The sequence below is a fragment of the Orycteropus afer genome, unplaced genomic scaffold, assembly GCF_000298275.1.
Source record: "Orycteropus afer afer isolate SDZICR_OR568_19922 unplaced genomic scaffold, OryAfe1.0 scaffold00165, whole genome shotgun sequence".
In the NCBI taxonomy this organism is placed as follows: domain Eukaryota; kingdom Metazoa; phylum Chordata; class Mammalia; order Tubulidentata; family Orycteropodidae; genus Orycteropus; species Orycteropus afer.
Window position 1 is genome coordinate 4,733,237 of NW_006921752.1, and position 19,883 is coordinate 4,753,119.

The 19,883-nt window shown below is 54.0% G+C and overlaps 1 protein-coding gene across 1 annotated transcript in view; it reads right to left on the reverse strand.

Annotated features, from left to right (window-relative positions):
- Positions 1-5,483: 5,483 nt before the first annotated feature.
- The window catches only part of AMBRA1 (autophagy and beclin 1 regulator 1), a 183,767-nt gene continuing 169,367 nt past the window's right edge, over positions 5,484-19,883 (reverse strand). The window contains exons 16-18 of the mRNA XM_007946546.1: positions 15,021-15,113; positions 12,436-12,629; positions 5,484-5,974 (exon numbers count right to left, since the gene is read on the reverse strand). Of these exons, the coding sequence (XP_007944737.1) occupies positions 5,484-5,974; positions 12,436-12,629; positions 15,021-15,113 (778 nt within the window). The remainder of the gene's footprint in view (positions 5,975-12,435; positions 12,630-15,020; positions 15,114-19,883) is intronic.

Below are 19,883 nucleotides of genomic sequence, written 5' to 3' on the forward strand. Positions count from 1 at the left end.
CCCGGAGCTGCCCTCCGCTTCACTCGGAGCTCCACGTGGACAAGTTAAAGGCGTCTGGTCTCCACAGGGCACCCGGCAGAAATGTGTGGGCGGGTACGCGAGCGCGGATTGTTTAGTGTGTGACTACCCGGGAGCGCGAGTAGACACTAGTAGCTCCTGCATGTGCATGTGTGCACGGCCGCGCCTGGGTGTACCAGTGCGCTCGTGTGCGCGTGAGCACGCTCGCGCCAGGTGGACACGTGCATGTTCGTGCGTGCCTGGGGTGGTGTGGCCTGGGGGATGCACACGGTTCGGGTGTCTTTCTACCTGTGGACTTGAGTACACAAGAAAATGTTAGGAGGGCAGTAGGTGACCGGCCACATTCCAAAAGCACCTACTGCCTGACTGCGGAGGGTCGACCAGGCCAGGCTCTGGGGTCCAGCCAGCTTGTGGGTGGGGCCGGGTCATGAGCTGGACGACGAGGCCAGTGTACCCTTCGGGCTGCGACGGGTCCCTCATGACCTTGGCATACCATTTTTTTTTTTTTTTCTGGGCACCGACCGAGAGGTGTCCCCGTTCCCAAAGCTACGGCGCGGAGCCCCAGCCTCGGACTGACTTCTGTCGAAGAGCTTCTCTTGAGAGTCGCCCAATCTGGCCGTGCGAGGACACCCGGCTCTTCGCAGCGTGCCCTGGCCCTAGGCAAGTTATCGCCAAAGAGCGTGCTGGCTTGGGGCGGGAGGGCGCAGGCAGCACCCCCTGAGCAGGGAGGGTGTCCCTCCTTCACTCCTCACGGCGTCCCCGCTGGGGAGGCGCCCTCTGGCCGGAGTGGCCTGAGTGGGCGGCCGGCTTCTCGAGCCCTGGGCTCGGGTGAACCTGAAGGGTGGGGTTGTGGGGTATTGGGCCCAGTGGGAGGCCCCTCCACGTCTCTATCACGGTCGGTGGGGCCCTGTCTCTCCGATGCCCTGCCCCCCAGCGAGTCCCCTAGCACGCACTTCCTGCGGCCCATGGTCACGGCAACGTGCTCCCCCGGGTTCTCGCGGCCCCATCTCCCGGACTAGACAGGAGCCAGAGGAGCCAGGCTCCGGACGCCATGGGGCAGCTTGGGGCACGGGTCCTTTCTTGGTTCTTTAGGGATTCACTCCAGGGCCCCGGGAAGGCTGTGGCCCCAGGATTTGTCCCGGAGGCGGGCGAGGAGACTCAGGAGTTCAGGGGAGGGAGAGGGGGCGCAGGGAATTTGGCAACGACATTGCGCCTGACATTTCCGCCCCGGGCCCCGGGTTTCGCGTTGGATCTCTGGGCTCGGCGCCTGGGCAACAGAGAGAGTAACCCTGGAGAAGGGAAAGGGTGCCTGAAGAAAGCAGTGTGCTTTCCGTCGGGGTTCAAGGTCGCTCACGGAGTCTCCGCGCGTCCAAGTGGGCTGGTAGCGCCGAGGGGCGGGGAGGCAGGCGGGAAAAAGGCTCCTCGGGCTCCAGCGTCAGGGGCCCAGCAGAGCTGCCAGTGGGAGAGTGGAACGCGGGTCCCGCCCCGACGGCTGCCCCAGGCTCCTTGGAGGCTGTGGGCGGGCACCCGCCGACCTCTGGGGCGCTCAACCCTTCTCCAAGGCGCAGCTGGAGAAACCTCCGACAGACCCCGGGCCTTTCTCCCCGCGGCGCCCCAGCCCGGGCCCTCCGCAGCGCCCAGCTCCGCGCTCGTACCCGAGGCCCTGGGCCCTGTCCCTGGACCCCCCTCCGGGGACCCTTAGGGGACTCCTAAAACCCCGCGTTCTTCTCCCCCAACGAAGCCGCCACCCCCGCGTGGCTGCGGAGTCACTTACCCGCCGCCGCCGCCCCACTCCCCTTGCACCGGACAGACGGCGGGACAGACCGGCGGCCCCGCGGGCCGGCGGGAGGGGCGGGCGGCCCGGTCGGGGGCGGGGACGGGGTGCCGAGGGGCGGCCCCTGCTCCGCCCGCAGCTCCCGGCGCTGTGGCTCCGACTCGCGCTCACGCTCGCACTTTTCCCCGAGCTGCGTGATGTCACGGGGAAGCAGCCAATCGTGGTGGGGCCGCGACGCCCGCCCCGGGTCGGCCACCCAGCGGCGACGCGCTGGGGGCACCACCTGGGGCGTCGGGGACCCCAGAGCTCGGGCCCCTCCCGGGAGACGGCCCGCAGCTCCCAGCCTGGGCACTGTGGGGGCACCGCCCACGGCCGCCTGGGCAGCTTTGCTGCGGGAGCTGCCCTCCAGGGAGGGGAGAGGGCATCCGCATTGTCATGAGAACGCGGCGCCCCCTTGCGGGCTGGGGAAGGAGGTAGCAGCCCTGACTGGCGGCGCTCTCGGCCTCGGCGCTGACCGCGCGCCCAGGACCCCGAGGGTGTGGCGCGCCTCGTCCCGACCTCATCTGCTTGTCTTCGCTTCGCCGTTTGACCGCGGAGGAGCGAGTGTTTGACCCCAACGAGTATGAGTGGGGTCGACTCTGCAGCCACGGTTCCGTCGGGGCAAAAGCCCGGGAGTTTTCAGTGTAGGGGCTCCGTGTCGGCTGCCTGTTGGCCCGAGGGGAGGGGCTCTGTCAGAGCCCTGGCGGCCAGGGAAGGGGCGGGAGGAAGCAGACAGGCAAGGGTCCAAGAAGCAGAGAGGATCCGCCCATCGCAGACGCCCTCCGCTCCCAGGGTAGGGGAGGGGCGCGCACTCGCTCCCCCAGCACCAGGATAGGACGTGCCACCCAGCCAGCCGCCGCCTGGTGGGTGTGCTCATCGTACCTGCGAGAAGTTGGCTGCCCAAGGTCATCCGGGGCGGTGCCTGAGACTAGACCCCGAAGGCGAGCCGCACCGGCGGCTCAGGACTTGGGGCTTTACCAGAACGGGGCTGCTTCAGCACCTCGGAGAGCTCCGCCTAGGCCTAGGCTAGGCCGGCACGGCTCCGCCCCCAGTCACCGGCCGGAATCACCATCTGCGCCCGGGGTTCTAGGCCTGTCAGCCTCAAACTCGGAGCGCAAACACTTTAAGAAGGCTGGTTCCCTCTTTTGGAAAAACAACTCAAGTCCCGCCTCTCCTCCAACCTCCCTAAAGGTCAGGGACCCGGTGCTCCTGCCTTTGGTGTGGGGGTCTCTGGGCTGAACGCAGAGGCGGAGGTTGTTCTCCCAGTACTCCTAGGGCACCGGCTGGGGCTGCTCAGAATTGAGGATTTGGGGACTGGAGTTGGCTGGCTGGGATAGACTGGGAAGCCATGTCCCCTACATTGATGACTGGTCTCCCTTGATCCTCATAACCCAAAAAGAAAGTAGCGCTATTACTGTCCCCATTTCAAACGGGAGGTTAATGTTGGTTCATGCGACAAACAGATGTCAGTCCTGCATTCCACCTACCTGGCACATCCCTCCTAGGGCCTACAAGAGGGTGGTGCTCCTAGTGGAAATGTGTATGGGTGGTGAGGGACCCTTTCAACAGTCCATAAGGCCACCACATAGCCTTTTCCCCAAAAACAACAGAGAAGCCAGGGTTCCATCCATTCTCCTACATGTTTAGTCTTTCTCCTCTAAGAACCCATATAGTGGCTATGGTGAATGCTCTGGAATCATACTACCTGGGTTCAAACCTTGCCTCCACCCCCTAGCAGTGCGAGCTGGAGGTAATTAACAGTATCTACATCAGAGGGGCTCTGTGATGAGCATTAAGAGATAATATACATGGAGTCTTTGGCACACGGTTTACACTCTAGTTGAGTTCAGTTACATAATTTCCCTAGAAAATTCTAGTATTGCTAACTATGTAACTCTTCTGTTTTATATTACTTCCTTGCCTATTTCATTTTTTGGTTCTGTCTGTTGAGGCAGAACCTGTAATTCTGCATGCCCACAGCATATGGTACAGAGTTGGGCACACACAAGATCTTTAAGTACTTGTTGCAGGCCAAAAGCCCTGGGGCCATTCTGATGTTCTTTATACCTCAATGAGTTGGTCAGTACCCTTCTCCCACATCCTTACAGCTTAAAACTTAAAGTGGATCCACCACCCAATGGAGGATACAAAGTAAAGGGAGACCTGAGCAGCTAGTAATGGTGTGGTTTGGGAGATGCCTGCAGACAGGCCCAGTTCCCTATCTGGCCAGCCCAGACAGACCGGTCGTGGGCAGTTCCAGCTTTCTGTCCAGAGTTCTCTCTTCACTCCAGGCTTGCCGTCCTGGGTAGGAAGCCATTAGGATGAGTGACTTTCCAACATCCCCATCCCCTACCCACCTGCCACTGGAAGGCTGCCCAGATGCTCAGCCTGAGATGCAGTATGATGCAGAGGTGGTGGCCTTATCTGACTGGTTCCAGCAAGAGGTCAGATAAGGCCCCTTATGTAGGACAACAGCACCAGAAACACTAACTGGGGGACCGGACTCAATCCAATTTCCCCTCCCCACCATCCGAATCACCACCCTCTCCATCAATCTCCACGGAAACAAAGACAGGAGCCGGGCGAGGGGCATGTCATCATTTTAATAATGTAGATCTTTGGTGTTTCCCTCATTAGCAGTCAGACTATCCCCTCTCCTCCCACCATAATGTTTCTATGATGAGTTACAAACAGAAAGGAAATCACATTTTCATACTAAAAACAAAATAATCAGAGCCTTGATTTTCTCCACTAGAAACTACACATACAGTTCAAGATTCCACATGCAACACCTTAAGTCACAGACCAAGACCTCACATTCTGACTTGGAGTCTCATCCCCACCCCCAGCCTCAGGCTGGCTTTGGCCTACTAGGCTTAGGTAATACTGACACCCAGAGGTGCTGCTCTGAGGCCCTTGGGGGGAGGGAGGAGCTGGCTGAACAAGCCTGGGGATGGGCCAGCCTACACCACTGACTCCTGAGGGAGGGCCTGCCCACTGTCCCTTGACCCCAGGCTGTTATCAGGCAAGCAAGCTGACCCCTCACCCCATGGATGTCTCCCAGTATAAGTGCAGGAAGTCCCTGTCCTCAGGAATCTGGGAGCCTGGCCCAACCTGACCGTGGTCTCTGTGGGGAAAGATAAAGACGACAGGCTGGACCTCTGGAAGGCTCAGAGATGGAGGAGGCTCCTGGGGCCCAGCCACCTCTTCCTGTCCCGGGGCTCCTGGTGGCTCTGCCCATGCAACAGGTGGACAGGGCAAAGCTGCCCCACTGGCCTCTGTCCAGGATTCTTGGCCCAGAACTGGAAGACGGTTCACCCTTGTGGGGCTCTCTGCCTAGGGCTGAGTCCCTGGAGCCCATGAACCTAGGAGAAAGGTAGGCTCATGGCAGACACCCACTTGCTCCTCAGTTGACAAGAGTCCAGCACTGTGGCCCTCCGGGGCTTCAAATCCTAGAAGGTTCTAGCCCCCCGAGGCAGGCCTCGCCCATTTGACTGCCTCGTGCCCACTGACTGACTCCTCTCGGCCCTCCACCCTTATTCCTCTGTTCCCTGACGCAGCCTGCAGCTCTTCCACGTGTACACTTCCCAGTCAGCTGTGAGGTCGCCTCTGCTCAGCGGTTCAGAGGCGGCGCCAGTGCTCACATGTGTCTCTACCTGTTCCGTGGCTCCCCACTGGGGCCCGCAGCTTCTCCCCGGCTGCTGCCACTGCCATCAGGAAGGTGGCTGCTATTGGTCAGGTCACAGCGCCGGGTTGGTCCCTCAGGGCTGGGAAGGGGAACGGGGATAGGGGAGGAAGGGGGCAGGGCTTGTGGGGGTGGCTCCCGCCCAGGGGTACCAGGCTGGTCCCAGGAGGCTGTCCGGGGGCTTAGGCCTCGCTCTGCCAGTTGCCCAGGTTCAGGGAGCAGTCCTCGGGAGGTGGAGGGCTGGGGTGAGGAGGTGCGGGCAGCAGTGGGCTCGGCACCCGTCTGGGAGCTACGGTGAATACGGTGGCTAACGATGATGTTGTTGCCAAAGCCGCCCATGGAGGCCATGGTGGTGCTCTGCTCCCGCTGCACCACAGCTGTCATGCCCCCCTCCGCCATCAGCCTCTGGATCCTGCTGAGGGCGTCTTCTCCACCTGCACCATACTCTGAGCCCTCCCCTGGAAGAAACAAAGCAGGAGAGACAGAGTATAAGCTGTTGGCCTGGGCAGGGGATTCTCGGTCAAAAACACAACAGGAAGGGGCCTGAATCTGTCACTCTGAGACTCAATTGGAGACTTTTTAAAAATTTTTATTGTGATTTGTGTGAAAGTTTACAGAACAAAATCATTTTTCATACAGCAGCTCACATACACAGTCTCATGACATTGACTGCAATTTCCCACAATGTAACAGCTCCCTTCCCACTTCTCCCCATAGTTACCTCTTCCCTGTGTCCTTCCCTCCCATGCACTCCTGCCCCGAGCTGTCTCCTGTGCATACACTGCCCTTCTGTTCTCAATCAGAGACTCCCTGAAGGCTAGATGAGACTCTCGAATGACCATTATCACCCTTCTGTTGTACTGAGTGGCCTTGGCCGAGAGCTCAGTGTGGGAGTCCCTGGGTGGTGCAAATGGTTAAGCAGCTGGCTACTAACCGAGGGGCTGGAGGGAGGAGTCTACCCAGAGGCACCTTGGAAGAAAGGCCTGGTGATCTACTTCTAGAAAATCACAGCCACTGAAAACCCTAGGAGCACAGTTCTCCTCTGACCCACCCCGGGTTGCCATGAGTCCAGACTGATTTAGCAGCAACTAGGTTAAGGTGATGTGAGGTGGCCAAGGCTATTCAGCCACTTAAGAGGCAGAGCTGGGACCAGAAGGCACACGGTCAGCTCTCAGGAACCGTTTTGGCACCAGTGGCCGGCTTGTTGTCAAGAAGGCTAAGGAGGTGGCCCTTAGGTACTGCTTGCTTTGTCTACCCTCCCCTGACTTGAGCAGCCTGGTAGATCCAGCCCTAGGTTGGGCCATGCTGCCTGGTTGACTACATCTCTGCACTCTCCTTTTCCCTTTGTGTTACTCATTTTATTTATGTTATTTCCTAAAAGCATATGAGGTGTTCTGGGTTTTGAACTCTGTTCCCTGTAAGGACTTCCATCTCCTCCCTCTTCTACGTTTAACCACTGGCTCTCACAAGTTATTCCCACACACTGTTCTCCCGACACCCTCATCTTTCTCTGGAGAGGCAACTGTCCAGCCCAGACCTGAGCCCACGGCCAGGGAGGGAGAGAAGGGTTGCTGCATCCCCAAAGGGCTGGCCATTCACTTGTGTGGGAGCAGACAAGGCTTTGGCTCAAATCTCAGTCCAGCCACTTACAAGCTGTGTGACCTTAGACTAGTCCCTTAACATCCATATCCCTCAGTTTCCCGGCTGTAAGGGAGGGTAAAGACAGCCATTCTGCACGGTGCTGGGCAGAGGAAATGAGGTAAGGTGACCAATGGGCCCTTGGTCAGGGCGGCCATTCTATAGATAACTTGGGGCTTACAGCGTGCAGCTACACTGCTCAACCCTCTCAGCTGCCAAGCTCAGCAGGGTGATAACCAGCTCCGGGCTGTAGGCACTAGGACTAAGGCTCCCACACTGTCACAGCTGGGCCTAGTGAACTTCTCGTTTGTTTCTTTGGTTATTGCTGGCCAGTCTGGGATTCTACAGTTTTAGGGAATGAGGTGATGAGGAGTTTTACTCTTTCTTGGCTACTACTGATGTCAAGTAGTCTTTGCTCTCTCCCTGTCCTTTTTCTCTGCTCGTCTCCTTAGAGTCGGACTTCCAGGCCAGCCGGCTCCACAGCTCAGCTGCACCCAGAGCCTCCGTTCGATCTCCCCTCCTGCCTAGCAGCCTCAGCTGGTGGGGCCTTGGCCTGGGCCCCTGGTGGACTCTGGCACTGTCCCCGTGCTGCCCCTCCAGTCAGCTGACCTCACACACTTCCCTTTGGCCAGCTCGGTTCCAGAGCTCAGGGAAGAAGGAAAGAAAACCTGAAGGGTTGCAGCCCTGCCTTCTCTCAGCAGAAAGGCCTTCTGTCACTGGGGGCCTCAGAAAGGTCAACCCAGGGTCTTGGTGCCAGCACAGCTTCTACCCTCTGAGTCAACAGGGCGACCTGGGGCAGCCCCACGGGGCCTTCACTGTGCCTGCGGCCACCCCCATGCTTTCCAAGAACTCTCTGCACTGCTGAGCACCCAGCCCAGTCTAGGCCATGTGGTGGGCTGGCCTATGGCCCGCTGGCAGGGATCTCCTCCTGCTCACTGGGCTCTATGCCTGAGGAGCTACCAGCTCTTTTCAAACGGATTTCTGAAGGCAGAACAAGGCTGCCTTGGGGCCCTAAGGGAGCTGCCATAGCCAAGCCCCCAGAGAGGCTCTGCTAGCACTCAAAGTCTCCACCCCTCTGTCCTCTCCCACTGCTCCATGTGTGCCAGTGTTTCCTGACTGGTCTTGCTTCTAATCTCTTCCTTCCATCTCGCCTCCACACTGCTACCATGACTAACGCAGAGCTCGAATCCAGTTCACACCCTGTAGCCTCCAATCAGGTCCTACTGAGTGCTCCTCCTCCCACTGCTCTTGGCCCGTGCCTGCCCCTGGCGCACAACTGTAGACATGTAGCACCGTGACTGCTGTCTGCCATGCTTTGCTTGGCCTCCTCATGTCTCGAGTCTACTTATTTTCAAGGGCCAATGAAAATACCATGTCTTTCCCCAAGTCTCTATGAGCCCCCAGCTGAAAGTAGCTGCTCCTCCTCTGGTCAGCTGTGGCAGCTCCCTTCTGGGCTGTAAGCTCCTGAAAGTCTCAGACTAGGTCTTACTCGTCTTTAGGTCCAGTGCCTAATGCAGGCTTCTGCCTCAGTGCAGACTGGTCAGATGAAGCTCCAGGCTTAAGGGGGTGTCTGAACTGTGCTTATATGCTACCCCTGCTGGGGCAGAAGCACTTCCATGTCTACTTCCTTTCTGGACATGCTCTTTGAGAAAAGGCATCACTGTGATTCTGACTCCCTCGGCAACACCACTGGTTTCACGTGCCTAGTACAGTACTAGACATAAAGGAAGTGATCATAGAAGAACAAAGGGAGAACGAACGGCCTCCCCAGGGCTGTGTGGACAGTGCCAGCCCAGAGCACTGCAGCTGTGCTTCTCTCCTGGGAGCTCTAAGCTAAGACTAAGCCACTGAGGGCAGCTGGTCCCTTCTTCAAGAGGTAAAATTGGGGGCCACAGGGAACTGGCAGCCATGGCCAGACACTGACACTACTAGCTCCAGGAGCAGTGATGACCACAGGGGTTAATTTTGCTATCTCCTTCCTGCTAGCAAAAGCAATTGTCTTTGAAAAATGGGACACTGATTTCGTGTTGACATGTGATCTTTTCCTTGGCAAGCCAGGGTAGGGTCAGCAACTTCCCACAATACCCTGTGCCCGCATTTAATTCTGGGTTTTCAAGAGGGAATCAAGGCTTAGCAAGTCAGAGGAGGGGTGGCTCTTCCTGACCTCAGGCTGCATACTGGTCTTCCAGCTCCTGCCTTTTAACATCAGCTTTCACCTGGCCCAGAGTCTGGGCTTCTGCAGCTGGTCTAGCTGTTGCCCTCACCAAAGGAGATGGAGACTCATACACCCTTTCTCCAGTGGTCAGAGGCCGAGCTATGGGCTTTCTGAATAGTGTGACATGGCCAAGCTCTGCATCAGGGCCTTGTTTCAGTTCAATTCATTCATTCCACACATTTCCTGGGTGCCTACTGTATGCTCGGCAGGTGCTGTACCAGTGCTGGGAGCAAACAGGAAACACAACACAGTCCCTGCATTAAAGGACTCCCAATCCATTGAGGGAGATGAATCAAGATGTCAGTACAGAGTGCTGAGGGCAACAATGAGGGGAGTCCAGGTAGTGCTCCCTGTTCTCTCTGAGCTCCCCTCTTGGCCGGCAGCTGGAGGGAAGCTTGCTGCTGGGCCCAAGGCAAGCTCTGGAGAAGGTCCAATGCTTTTGTTAAAGTGAAACAAGCAAAAAGCCTGTGGCAGGAGTTGGAGTGGAGCTGGTGGTGTGCAGGAGCAGCTGCGCTGCCTGCTGGGTAGGGAACTTGGGCCTGAGGAGGTCTGACTCGAGGAGATGCAGGCCTGTTGCTCTCTCCTTGCCTTGAGTTCAGAGCAGGGGTGGTTGGCAGTCAGTGAGGTGAATGCCTCAGAACAACGCTGGCAGTGTCAATTCCCAGCACCCCCTCCAACTCACACCTATATGCACACACACACACTTCTTTCTAGGAGTGGGGCTTTCTGAAAGGGACTGTGATGCTTAGAAAATCGAGGGCATCAGAACTTGAGGCAACATTCCCAGGGCCACAAGCAGATGTAGCGAGCTGCCTGACCCCACCCTGTCAAGACTCCAGCCCTATGACTCCTCTGCTGATCAGTACCTCTGGGCCTCTGAAGGGCTCGCTGCTTTCCACCACCTGCCCTGCTTCGGCTTCTTGAAGCAGAGAGAGCGAGCTTTCCCCCCTCGACCACTAAACAAGAACGTAATTTACACAACTGACTGGGCTTGATGCTAATCAAGAAAATAGTAGTAACAACTCAAAAAGAGAAGGGTGTGAATGGCTGCACAACTCAAGGAATATCGTCAGTGTCACTGGACTGTACGTGGAGGAACTGCTGAATTAGCACATGCCTTGCCATGTATATTCGCAGCAATAACAACAAAGGAAAATCTAGACCAATGAAAAAGATGAGAATTCTCTGTGAGGTGAGATACTCGTGGATGCCCTTCTTAAGTGGTCAGACCCTGGTGCCCAAGTTCCTCCTGTGCTTCACCTGCAGGGTACAGGCCTCCTTCCCAACCTGGGTCCCTGCCATCTGGCCCACCCAGCTCAGCTATCCTCAGTTCTCAACATGCTGAATACACCACAGACACACACCTGCTAGTGGCCCTCTGTGCAGAGTGTGAGCTTTTAAGCTTGGTGTCCTTGCATGCACTGTCCCCTCTGCCAGGAAAGCTCCCCACCCCGCTTCACTCCTACTCATACTTTAAGACTCAGCTAGGGGTCACCTCCTCCAGAAGTCTCCCCTGAGGCCCTGTAGGTGTGGCCCCACTTCCTGTCCACTCCCACAGACTGTGTCCATATCAGGCTAATTTTCTGCTTAGAGTCTGTCTCTCTCTCTAGACTGAGAGCTCTGTGGAGGTCAGACCAAGACCTATCTGTCTCAGCAGTCCAGTGGCTGACCCATGTAGATGCCCAGTAAATGGCTGTCAGATTAAGGCAGGGAGGGTTACCTAAGACTCAAGTCCACCTCTCCAAATCCCTCATGCTATGTGGGGGTGGTTCACTGGGGGCTCTCAGGGCCCATCCACTGAGGGGGAGGGTCAGGTACTCTGGCTCCACGGGGAGCCATGGTGACATTCTGTAAGCCTGGTTCATACCCTTCCCCGAATAGGCCTAGTGGCTCCAGGGCTGCTTGGAGTCCACAGGAAGATACAGAAACAGGACTGGGGATGGCAGAAGCAGCCTTCAATTCTCTTTCTCACAGGGGCTCAAGGCTGCAAATGGCTGCTCAAGCCAGGCAATGTCAGTTACTTATGTCCATACGCAGGGGGATGCCTCCCAGCAAAGAGCCACGGGCCTCAGATGGAGGAAGTGGGGGTGGGGCCAGAGACCAAAAAGAGAACTTTTAAGAATTTTAGTTCATGCCAATGAGAGGGCTAGTGCCCCATGGGCAACTGCAGTGTAGACAGCCATTCCCTGGGGGTAACCCAAGAAAATGTGTTGTTCTTTGCCTGATGAACACCACGGCTTTCCCTCCCATTGGTCCCTTTTGAACAACTGGCTCAACGCAGGCCTAGAAAATGTGTGTGTGTCTGGAGGCCACCTTGTTTGGAACTGGGACCAGCAAGGAGGCTGGAGGCAGGGGGTAAGGAGAGTGACTGAGTGAGAACAGCCTGTTTAGCACGGCTGCTGACAGACTCCACGGCTTGCTCAGCTCTACCACTGGGAAGTGCTAATTGGTTCTTAGAAGTGTGAGGCCAGCACAGAAAGCCAGGGCCTAGGCTGGCTGAGCCACACCTGAGAAATAGGTGAGAGGAAGGGGCTGTGTGCCAGGATGCAGCCAAGGTGGCATGGGTCAGGAGCAGTGACAGAAGCATGAGAAGGCCTCATCTGTAGCAGTTCCAAATGTGCTGCACCAGCTCACCCCATGCCAAGAGGTGAGGACAAGCCACTCTGTGGTCTGGCCCAGGAAGCCTGAAGCTGGGGAGGCACTTCTCTGGAAGGAGAACTTATAGCCAAGTCTCTCCGGTAGGCCTTTCAATCCCGGCCACTTTCTGTGTGTTTTGGAAAGACACCCTCGACCCTCGGTTCTCCAACTTTGAGGAGAGGAGAGGGAGGTCAGGGTGTTTGGCTGTGCCAAGCTGTAAGAGCAGCTTACTTACTGGAACCGTGAACCAGCTCAGGGAAAGGATGTCCCCTGCCTGATGAGGTTCTTGATGTCGCCATGTGGGCATTATTTAGATATAGAAGGGGACTCAATCTCTCTGCACCACCTGTCCACACCAAGGGGCCAGGAGCCTTTCCCTAGCCCCTCTATCCCCCAGTCCAATTCCCCTCAGCACTGCACGGCTTCTACCTTCACCAAGTCCTGAGGCTGCTGTCCCCGGCTCCGGTACCTCCCTCTCTGTCTGTGTTTCGGCATTCTGCAGCTGAAGGGCCAGGGTCTGGGTGCCCTGAGATGTCACTGAGGTGGTGGGGTTCCGGGGCTGTAGCCCAATTGCATTCATGAGACCCATGTCTCTGTCCGTCCTCCACGTGGCTCTGCTGGTTCTAGAGGGAGAAAGGCAGATTGGGATCACACACTGCTGTAGCAGCACTCCTCACAGAGCTGTGCCATGGTGTTTGTGTCCAATTCCCCTCCAAGATCAGCCCAGGCCCTAGGACATGCAGGAGGCCCCAGAACCATCCAATTTTGCAAACCCAGCTGGTTCAGCCACTCCCTTAAATAGTAAGGGTCTTTTTGGAAGGTGGCTGATCTTAAAAGACTCTCATTTGGATCCAGGAAGCCACTAGCTGAGATCCATGGGGCAGAGGGTGAGCAGTGGAGGAAAATTCTTTCTTGGTAGCTTTAAACTCTTTCTGACAAGATTCAGTTGAAATTCTTGGGATACTTAAGTAGCTTGAGATTTCTATATTGGAGGAAAAGCACAGGGAAATCTTATGGGGCCACCCCAGGATCCTCCCTTTAGAGCTTCTTAAAAGACCCTTGCAGTCTGGAATTGAACCCACAATTGTGGTTTCCAGCCAAACAAAGTACAGGCATGTGAGTTAAACATTTACCTCAAGTAGACACACGCCTTGGAGAGAACAATCATGGGAGAAGGAAGGGCTGCTTATGCACAGGGAGATAGCTCAGGGTGCAGAAGAGTATGAAGGGATGGACACTGGGAGGAGGTAACTATGGGGAGGAAGTGGGAGGGGAGCTGCTGCATTGTAAATTTTGGTCAATGACATGAGACAAAGTATATGTGAACTGCTGTATGAAAAGTGAATTTATTCTGTAAGTCTTCACCCAAATCCTAATTTAAAAAAAAAAAAAAAAAGACCCTTGCAGGTAGGGCACATAAGTTGCCCTGTGAGTGAGGCCCACGCCCAAGGCTAGCATCCCCATTTCCTCAGGCATTTTTCAGACACTGACCCTTGACATAGCTGGGGCTGGCAGAAGAGGGAACCCAGGGCCTTCAAGAGTGTCACCTAGTACTCATATTTCTAGCTGTTTCTAGAGACTATTCCTCTAGTTACGGTTCTTACAGAAAGTGGTGACTGCCTCACGTTTATAATCTATTTCCCCATTTTATTTCTAAAATGTTCCCACCTTCATTAGTGAATTAAATGATGAAAGGATCAGTATCAGTGCTCCTGAGGAGGGTTTGTCCTTGGCCTGCAGCTCTGGCACCTTTGTCCCTGAGGCCCTGGACATCTGGGAGATCCCGTCAGATTCTCCCTGAACCACAGAGTAAGTTCTAAGGGACATCATCTTTCTCAAGGCCCTGTCTTCTCTCCTCATCCCAAGTGTGCCCCAATACTATGGCCAGGATGGGAGATGGGGACAGGGTTGTTGTTGTCACTAGGTGCCGCCGAGTTGCTTCCGACTCATAGTGACCCCAAGCACAGCAGAACGAAACACCACCCGATCCTGCGCCAGCTCCATGATCCTTGCTATACTTAAGCCCATTGTCGCAGCCATTGTGTCAGTCCATCTCGTAGAAGGCCTTCCCCTCTTTCGTCGACCCTCCACCTTACCAAGCATGACATCCTTTTCCAGGGAATGGTCCCTTCTGACAACATGACCAGAGTAGGTGAGACGAAGTCTGGCCACTCTTGCTTCCAAGGAGCATTCTGGCTGCACTTCCTCCAGGACAGATGTGTTAGTTCTTTTGGCAGTCCGTGGTACTGTCGGCATTCTTCGCCAGCACCACAACTCAAAGGCATCAACTCTTCTTCTGTCTTCCTTATTCACTGTCCAGCTCTCACATGCATACGAGGTGATTGGAAATATCATGGCCTATGTCAGGCACGCCTTAGTCCTCAAGGATTGCTCCTCAGCACTTGAAAGAGTTCCTTCGTAGCCCAGCTAGTTACTTACCATAACTAGAGTTCCTGCCCAGTGCTACACGTCGTCTAATGTCCTGACTGCTGCTTCCATTGGCCTCGATCGCAGAACCAAGCAACGTGAATTCTTTGACAACCTCAATCTTTTCTCCATTTATCGTGATGCTGCTTATTGGTCCAGTTGTGAGGATTTTTGTCTTCTTTATATTGAGATGTAATCCATACTGCAGACTACGTTCCTCAATCTTCATCAGTAAGTGCCTCAAGTTATCCTCACTTTCAGCAAGCAAAGTTGTATCAACAGTGTATCTCAGGTTGTTAATGATTCTTCCTCCAATCCTGATGCCATGTTTTTCTTCATAAAGAAAACTCCTTTTCATAAAGAAAACGCCACGAGAAGAAAAACGTGGTGACAGCGCATCTCAGCTTATTCTAATGCAAGATTCTGAGGGCACTGGCTTTGTTGTCTTATCTGTGGAGCACTTTTCTCAAATGAAATTGCTGGGGAAAGCTCAATACCTGCAGCAGGTCAGAGAGGAGCTGCTCTGGCTGAGAAGGGCAACCCCAGGAGCCTTGGCTCAGTCTGAGAGCATCACTTCACCAACTTACCCAGGCCGCTCATTGCTCCGGCTGCTGGAGTGGACAGTGAAGACGGTTTCACTCAGCTGGTCCCAGTAGTACTCGATCCCAGTGTTTAAGGCCCTGGAAATCATTTGGGAAGAGTCGAGAAGAAAAGGTGGAAGGCATGAGAAAGGGAATGACAAGGACACCCTACAGTTTTTGGGCTTGGTGGACTGTGGCTTGGCAGCCCATTCTTTCTCTCTCCTGGGCATGGGCTGGGACTCCTTTATCAGGATGCTCAGTGCTGGAGTGGCTCTGACAAATTGTCAGTGGCCTGTGTGCTGATGGTGGTGGTGGTTTTAGCCTCTTCTTTCCCACAGACAAAGCTTAACCAATTCCTCCGTGGGGTTAAATCATGGTTAAGAAACAGCAACACCAGATGTAGGCAGTGGTTTCTGAGTGTTCTCTAGACATAGAAAAAGGAACTAAGATGGCAAGCAAGAGGGAGGAGAGGCCCACTGGTGAGACAAGTGACATGGAAACCTGACCTAAAGAGTGTGCTTGGTCCTAAGAAACAGAGGCTCAAGAAACAAAGAGAGCCCAGGTTTTCACCATGGGGTCCTCCCTGCCATGGGGCCTTGCTACTTTTAATTTGCCCTGAGCTCAGAAGTCAAGCAGGAAAAGGCCCACACTGAACCAGAATGACCCACCCTTCTTTTTATTCCAGAACCTAGTTCCTCCTTTGCCAGGACAGGCTGGAAAAGAACTAGGAAAGGTATTCCTAGAATTCCAGAAGACCCCATGAGTGCTTAGGAACTTAAGGGAATAGGAAGGAGAGACTCTCAAGTAGTGATGGGTTAGAGTACTGACTGCAGAGAGAAGTTTCCATCTATTAAGTTCTCTGGGCTGTCAACCTTTCTGGCTGGTTCCTTCTCCCCCTGTAATGGGTTAGCAAGCTATTCCTTTCCATCTCTTACTGGCAGAGCTGCCAGAGGGAAGCAGTGGCCTCTCATCTTTCCAATTTGATTTCCCATTGCAGCAGCAATCCTGGCTGATGGTGGTGGGTCCCAGAACACAAGATGCTTGGCTTTTCCAGATTCCTTCCTGGAAGAGGAGTTACCTAGCACCAGTCACCATGGCTGAGGGTGCGGTGCTGGTGCTGGTGAAGAGGGTGGATAGGAGCTGGGAAAGAAGTAGTTTAGAGCCCACTGATTAGCTCTCTGGTGTGCAAGCAGAGATGCTCAGAGACACTCAAAAGCTCTGGCCGTGCTCCTAAATGGGGGCGCACACACATGGCCTCGAAGAGCACCAACAAAAGCCAGCTTTTCAGTCTGGAAGCCTAGGTCACCTTCCTTTAATGACAGAACTTACTTTACTATGGGGCAAACAAAAGTCAGAGGGTTATAAGGATTAGCCAGGGTTATGTATTGAATTGTGATTCCCAAAAATATGTGTTGTAAATCCTAACTGCTTTGCCTGTGGTTACAATCCTAGTGGGGAATGGGTTGTCATTGTTATGTTGTTGAGGCAGGATTAGTTTAGGGTGTATCTTGAGTTAATCTCTTTTAAGAAATAAAAGATATTAAACAAGCAAGCGGAACTGCAGTAGGGGAAGAGAGATGCCAAGCCACATGAAGACTGGCCAGAAACAGAAGTTCAGGAGAGACAGGATCCTCCCTCCAGAGCCAGCAGGGACAGAAAGCCTTCCCCTAGGGCTGTCACCCTGAATTCAGACTTCTAGCCTCCTAAACTGTGAGAAAATTCATTTGTTTGTTAAAGCCACCCATTCGTGGTATCTCTACTATAGCAGCACTAGAGAACTAAGCCAGCAGAAGATAAGTTTGGAGGGAAATGTGAAGTGCTTTCTTCCAACATGGGAGGATTAGTCAGGGCACAGACGTGACAGGCTTGGATGAGGAGGTCCTGTGTACCAGGAAGCTGTGCCTCAGGTGAAAGGGAAGAGGACTAGGCTGCTGCTGCTGCTGCTGCCATCAAGTCATTCCCACTCTCAGAGACCCCTGTGTGCACAGGGGACCTGCTCCAGGGGCTTTCAAGGCTATGACCTTCTACAAGTAGATCATCAGGCTTGTCATTCAAGGTGCCTCGGGGTGGGTTTAAACTGCCAATCTTTCATCTAGTAGTTCATCTGCACCACCCACGGGCTCCTAGATCAAGCCCCAAGTCTGTCTTTGGAGGGTCACTAAGATTCTGGGTCACAGGCTTCCGTGCAGGAATACTGGCTTCTTTGAGAAGGAAGAGCCACACCAAATGAAGGGGCCCTTCCTTTCACTCTCTGTACTAAGCCTATCTCAGCCCCCTTCAGAGGGCCTGCTGGGCTGTGGATTGAACATGACCTTCTTCAGACCACCCCTTTAAAAGGTAGTATGTCTCCTTCCTTTTCCAAACCGCCTATGGGGCCTGAGGCTTCTCTGAGAACAATAGGGGCACTGAAGGCCAAAGGTGAGAGGAGACTTTTCAGTTAGGGAAGAGGCAAATGGCCAGAAGTCAACTGGCCTGCAATGGCAGATGCATCCAAAAACACGGTCATCACTGCAGTTTTTGATGAGCACACCAGGTGTGTTAGGTACCTTATGAAGCTAGCTGCCAGGGAGTCTCTGATTTATAACTTATTGACAGATGGAAACAGCTACCAAATCCCACCTCTAGTAATTCTGATTAGCCAGGGCTGGTTAGTGGCAGCAAACCTGTAACAAACCACACACTGCATGCCCAGGAACCTTTCTTCTTATATCAGCAAAGCTACCACCAAAAGGCCCACTATCTGTGCTGGGACTGTCAACATAATGCTGGGCCCCTCAAACACTGTCCATTTGGGCAGCATGCCCAGCTACTTAGTTAAGCTGCTTAGTGAAGAGGTCAACTGTCAAGCAGAATGGGGGCTCTGGTTACTTTATCAGATACACTGCTCCACTCTCCCCCATCACACCATCCTTTCTGCTCCCCACTAGCAGGCCTAATTCTAAGTCCTAATTTGCTCTACTGTGGTCAGAGCAGCTTGACTCTAACAAGCACATGGGTTTGGTTTAAATTCCAGGCACTGTAGCAAGAACAGAGTTGAAGACACCTGTGCTGGCTATTGAAACTCTTAGCTTTCAATACCCAGTAGCTCTGATTTCTGTCTGTGAGCTAAAGACTGGCCCCAACCATCTTCTTCCTTCTTGGGTCTAGGATGAATGAATCACTGTCTGCTCAGGGTTCTTCCTGGAAGCTAGGTAAACATATAGAGGGAAGAAGAAGAGGGAAAAGGCCATTAGGGCCAGACTTTTCAAATGGGCTTCCACTCAACTTCAGTAGCATCTGTGTACTGGCTGTGCTTCTGGGATTGGCTCACTGATTTTCTTCACTGCTGGGACCTGCCTGGGCTCCCTGACCATACCTAAGAGCCACCTGACCTCCTCAGTAGTCACAATGCTCTTACCATAGAGCTTCTGGCTCTGAACTTCTCAGCTTCTGGGGAATATTCCCTGTGAAAACACTCCATCAGTTACATAGGTGCACAAGCTTGGACCACAAAGCCATCTCCTTGCAAAGAAGGACTGTTTCCAAAAAGACTGGTGTTGACCTTTATCGTCTCTGCAGATGTGGGAAAGAGCTGGCACTTGGCACTATGGGTTAGCCTGAAAGATGTCATCTCTGTGGCAATTCTGGCTCCCTTTTTGATTCATAGGTATGTTGCTACCCTCTTTGGTCAATGATGTTTGATTATAATCACTGTTTATAGTGGTAGCTATGGTAGCTCCCGCCCAAGGGATAGAGCTGGGGCCTCGTCGAGAGTCCCACACTTGGCCAAAGGACCAGATGTCCCACAATCCCAGCCTGCTTCTCTTCTGATATGAGTTTCTTGATTCTATCACCCTCTGCCCCCTGCCATTGTAGGGCTGATCTATGTAGCCGGAAGTGAGCAAGCATCCCCTCATACCAATCTGATACTTCACACGCAATATGGATATCAGTGGGGGTGTTGGCTGGCTGGCGGTCAGCCAGAGGCACGGCAGCAGTTTGTGAGGAGTGGCGGGTGGGGAGAGCAAAGCAAAGGAGAAAGAGACCTCACTTACTAGGAAGGGTGGGGTGACCAGGCTATCAGCCTCTATAGTAGCTTTGTATACACAGAAGCTGAAGGGCCAGTTGTGATCTTCTGACCTTGCCTAAGAATTCCTTCCCCTGGAGAGAGGAAGTATTTTCGTAGGCCTTTTTGTACTGTGGTGGTGAACTGGTGTGTGTGTGTGTGTGTGTGTGTGTGTGTAAGCAACAGATGCACTTTTGTCCCAAGAGGCTTGTTCCTTCAGTCTTTATGCTTAGAGAGAGTGCTAAGTCTAAGACAACGGGGAAGAAATCAAGAGCAGGATAAAGAGTACAAAATGAGGTGCAGTTGCTTACGCCTAGGACAAAGGCAGACAAACACCTGCTTTAGAGGGAGGGCTGTAATCTTGGCCCAGCTGGCTGGCTGCATCCTGTGCCCTTGGGAATGGGTGTGCCAGGGAGCTGTGTCACACAGGGATAGGCAGCTGCCTACTAAAGAGACAACAAACTCTGTGTTCCTACGTCCCTATTTGTTCTCCCATTTGAAGCCAGAGCCCAATCATAGATTGTTCAAAAGATGGACGTTCTCACAGGTCCACTCTTATTTTCCACTGCATCACTCACCTGACCCAGTCAAATGCATAAACATGATCTAGAGCAGAGGTCCTCAACCTGAGGGGCTGTACCTAAGTAGTTACAAAATTCTATGTATATGCTCTATTTTTCTGTGGAGTGAGTCCACTGCTTTCTTTAAGAATTTTAAAGGGTTTTTTAATCCAAAGAAAGTAATGACCCAGTCTCAGGTAAGAGCTCTGTCTCTGATGTGCCGGGAGGTCTTGGGCATCTAAGCTTCCTTACTTGCACATCATT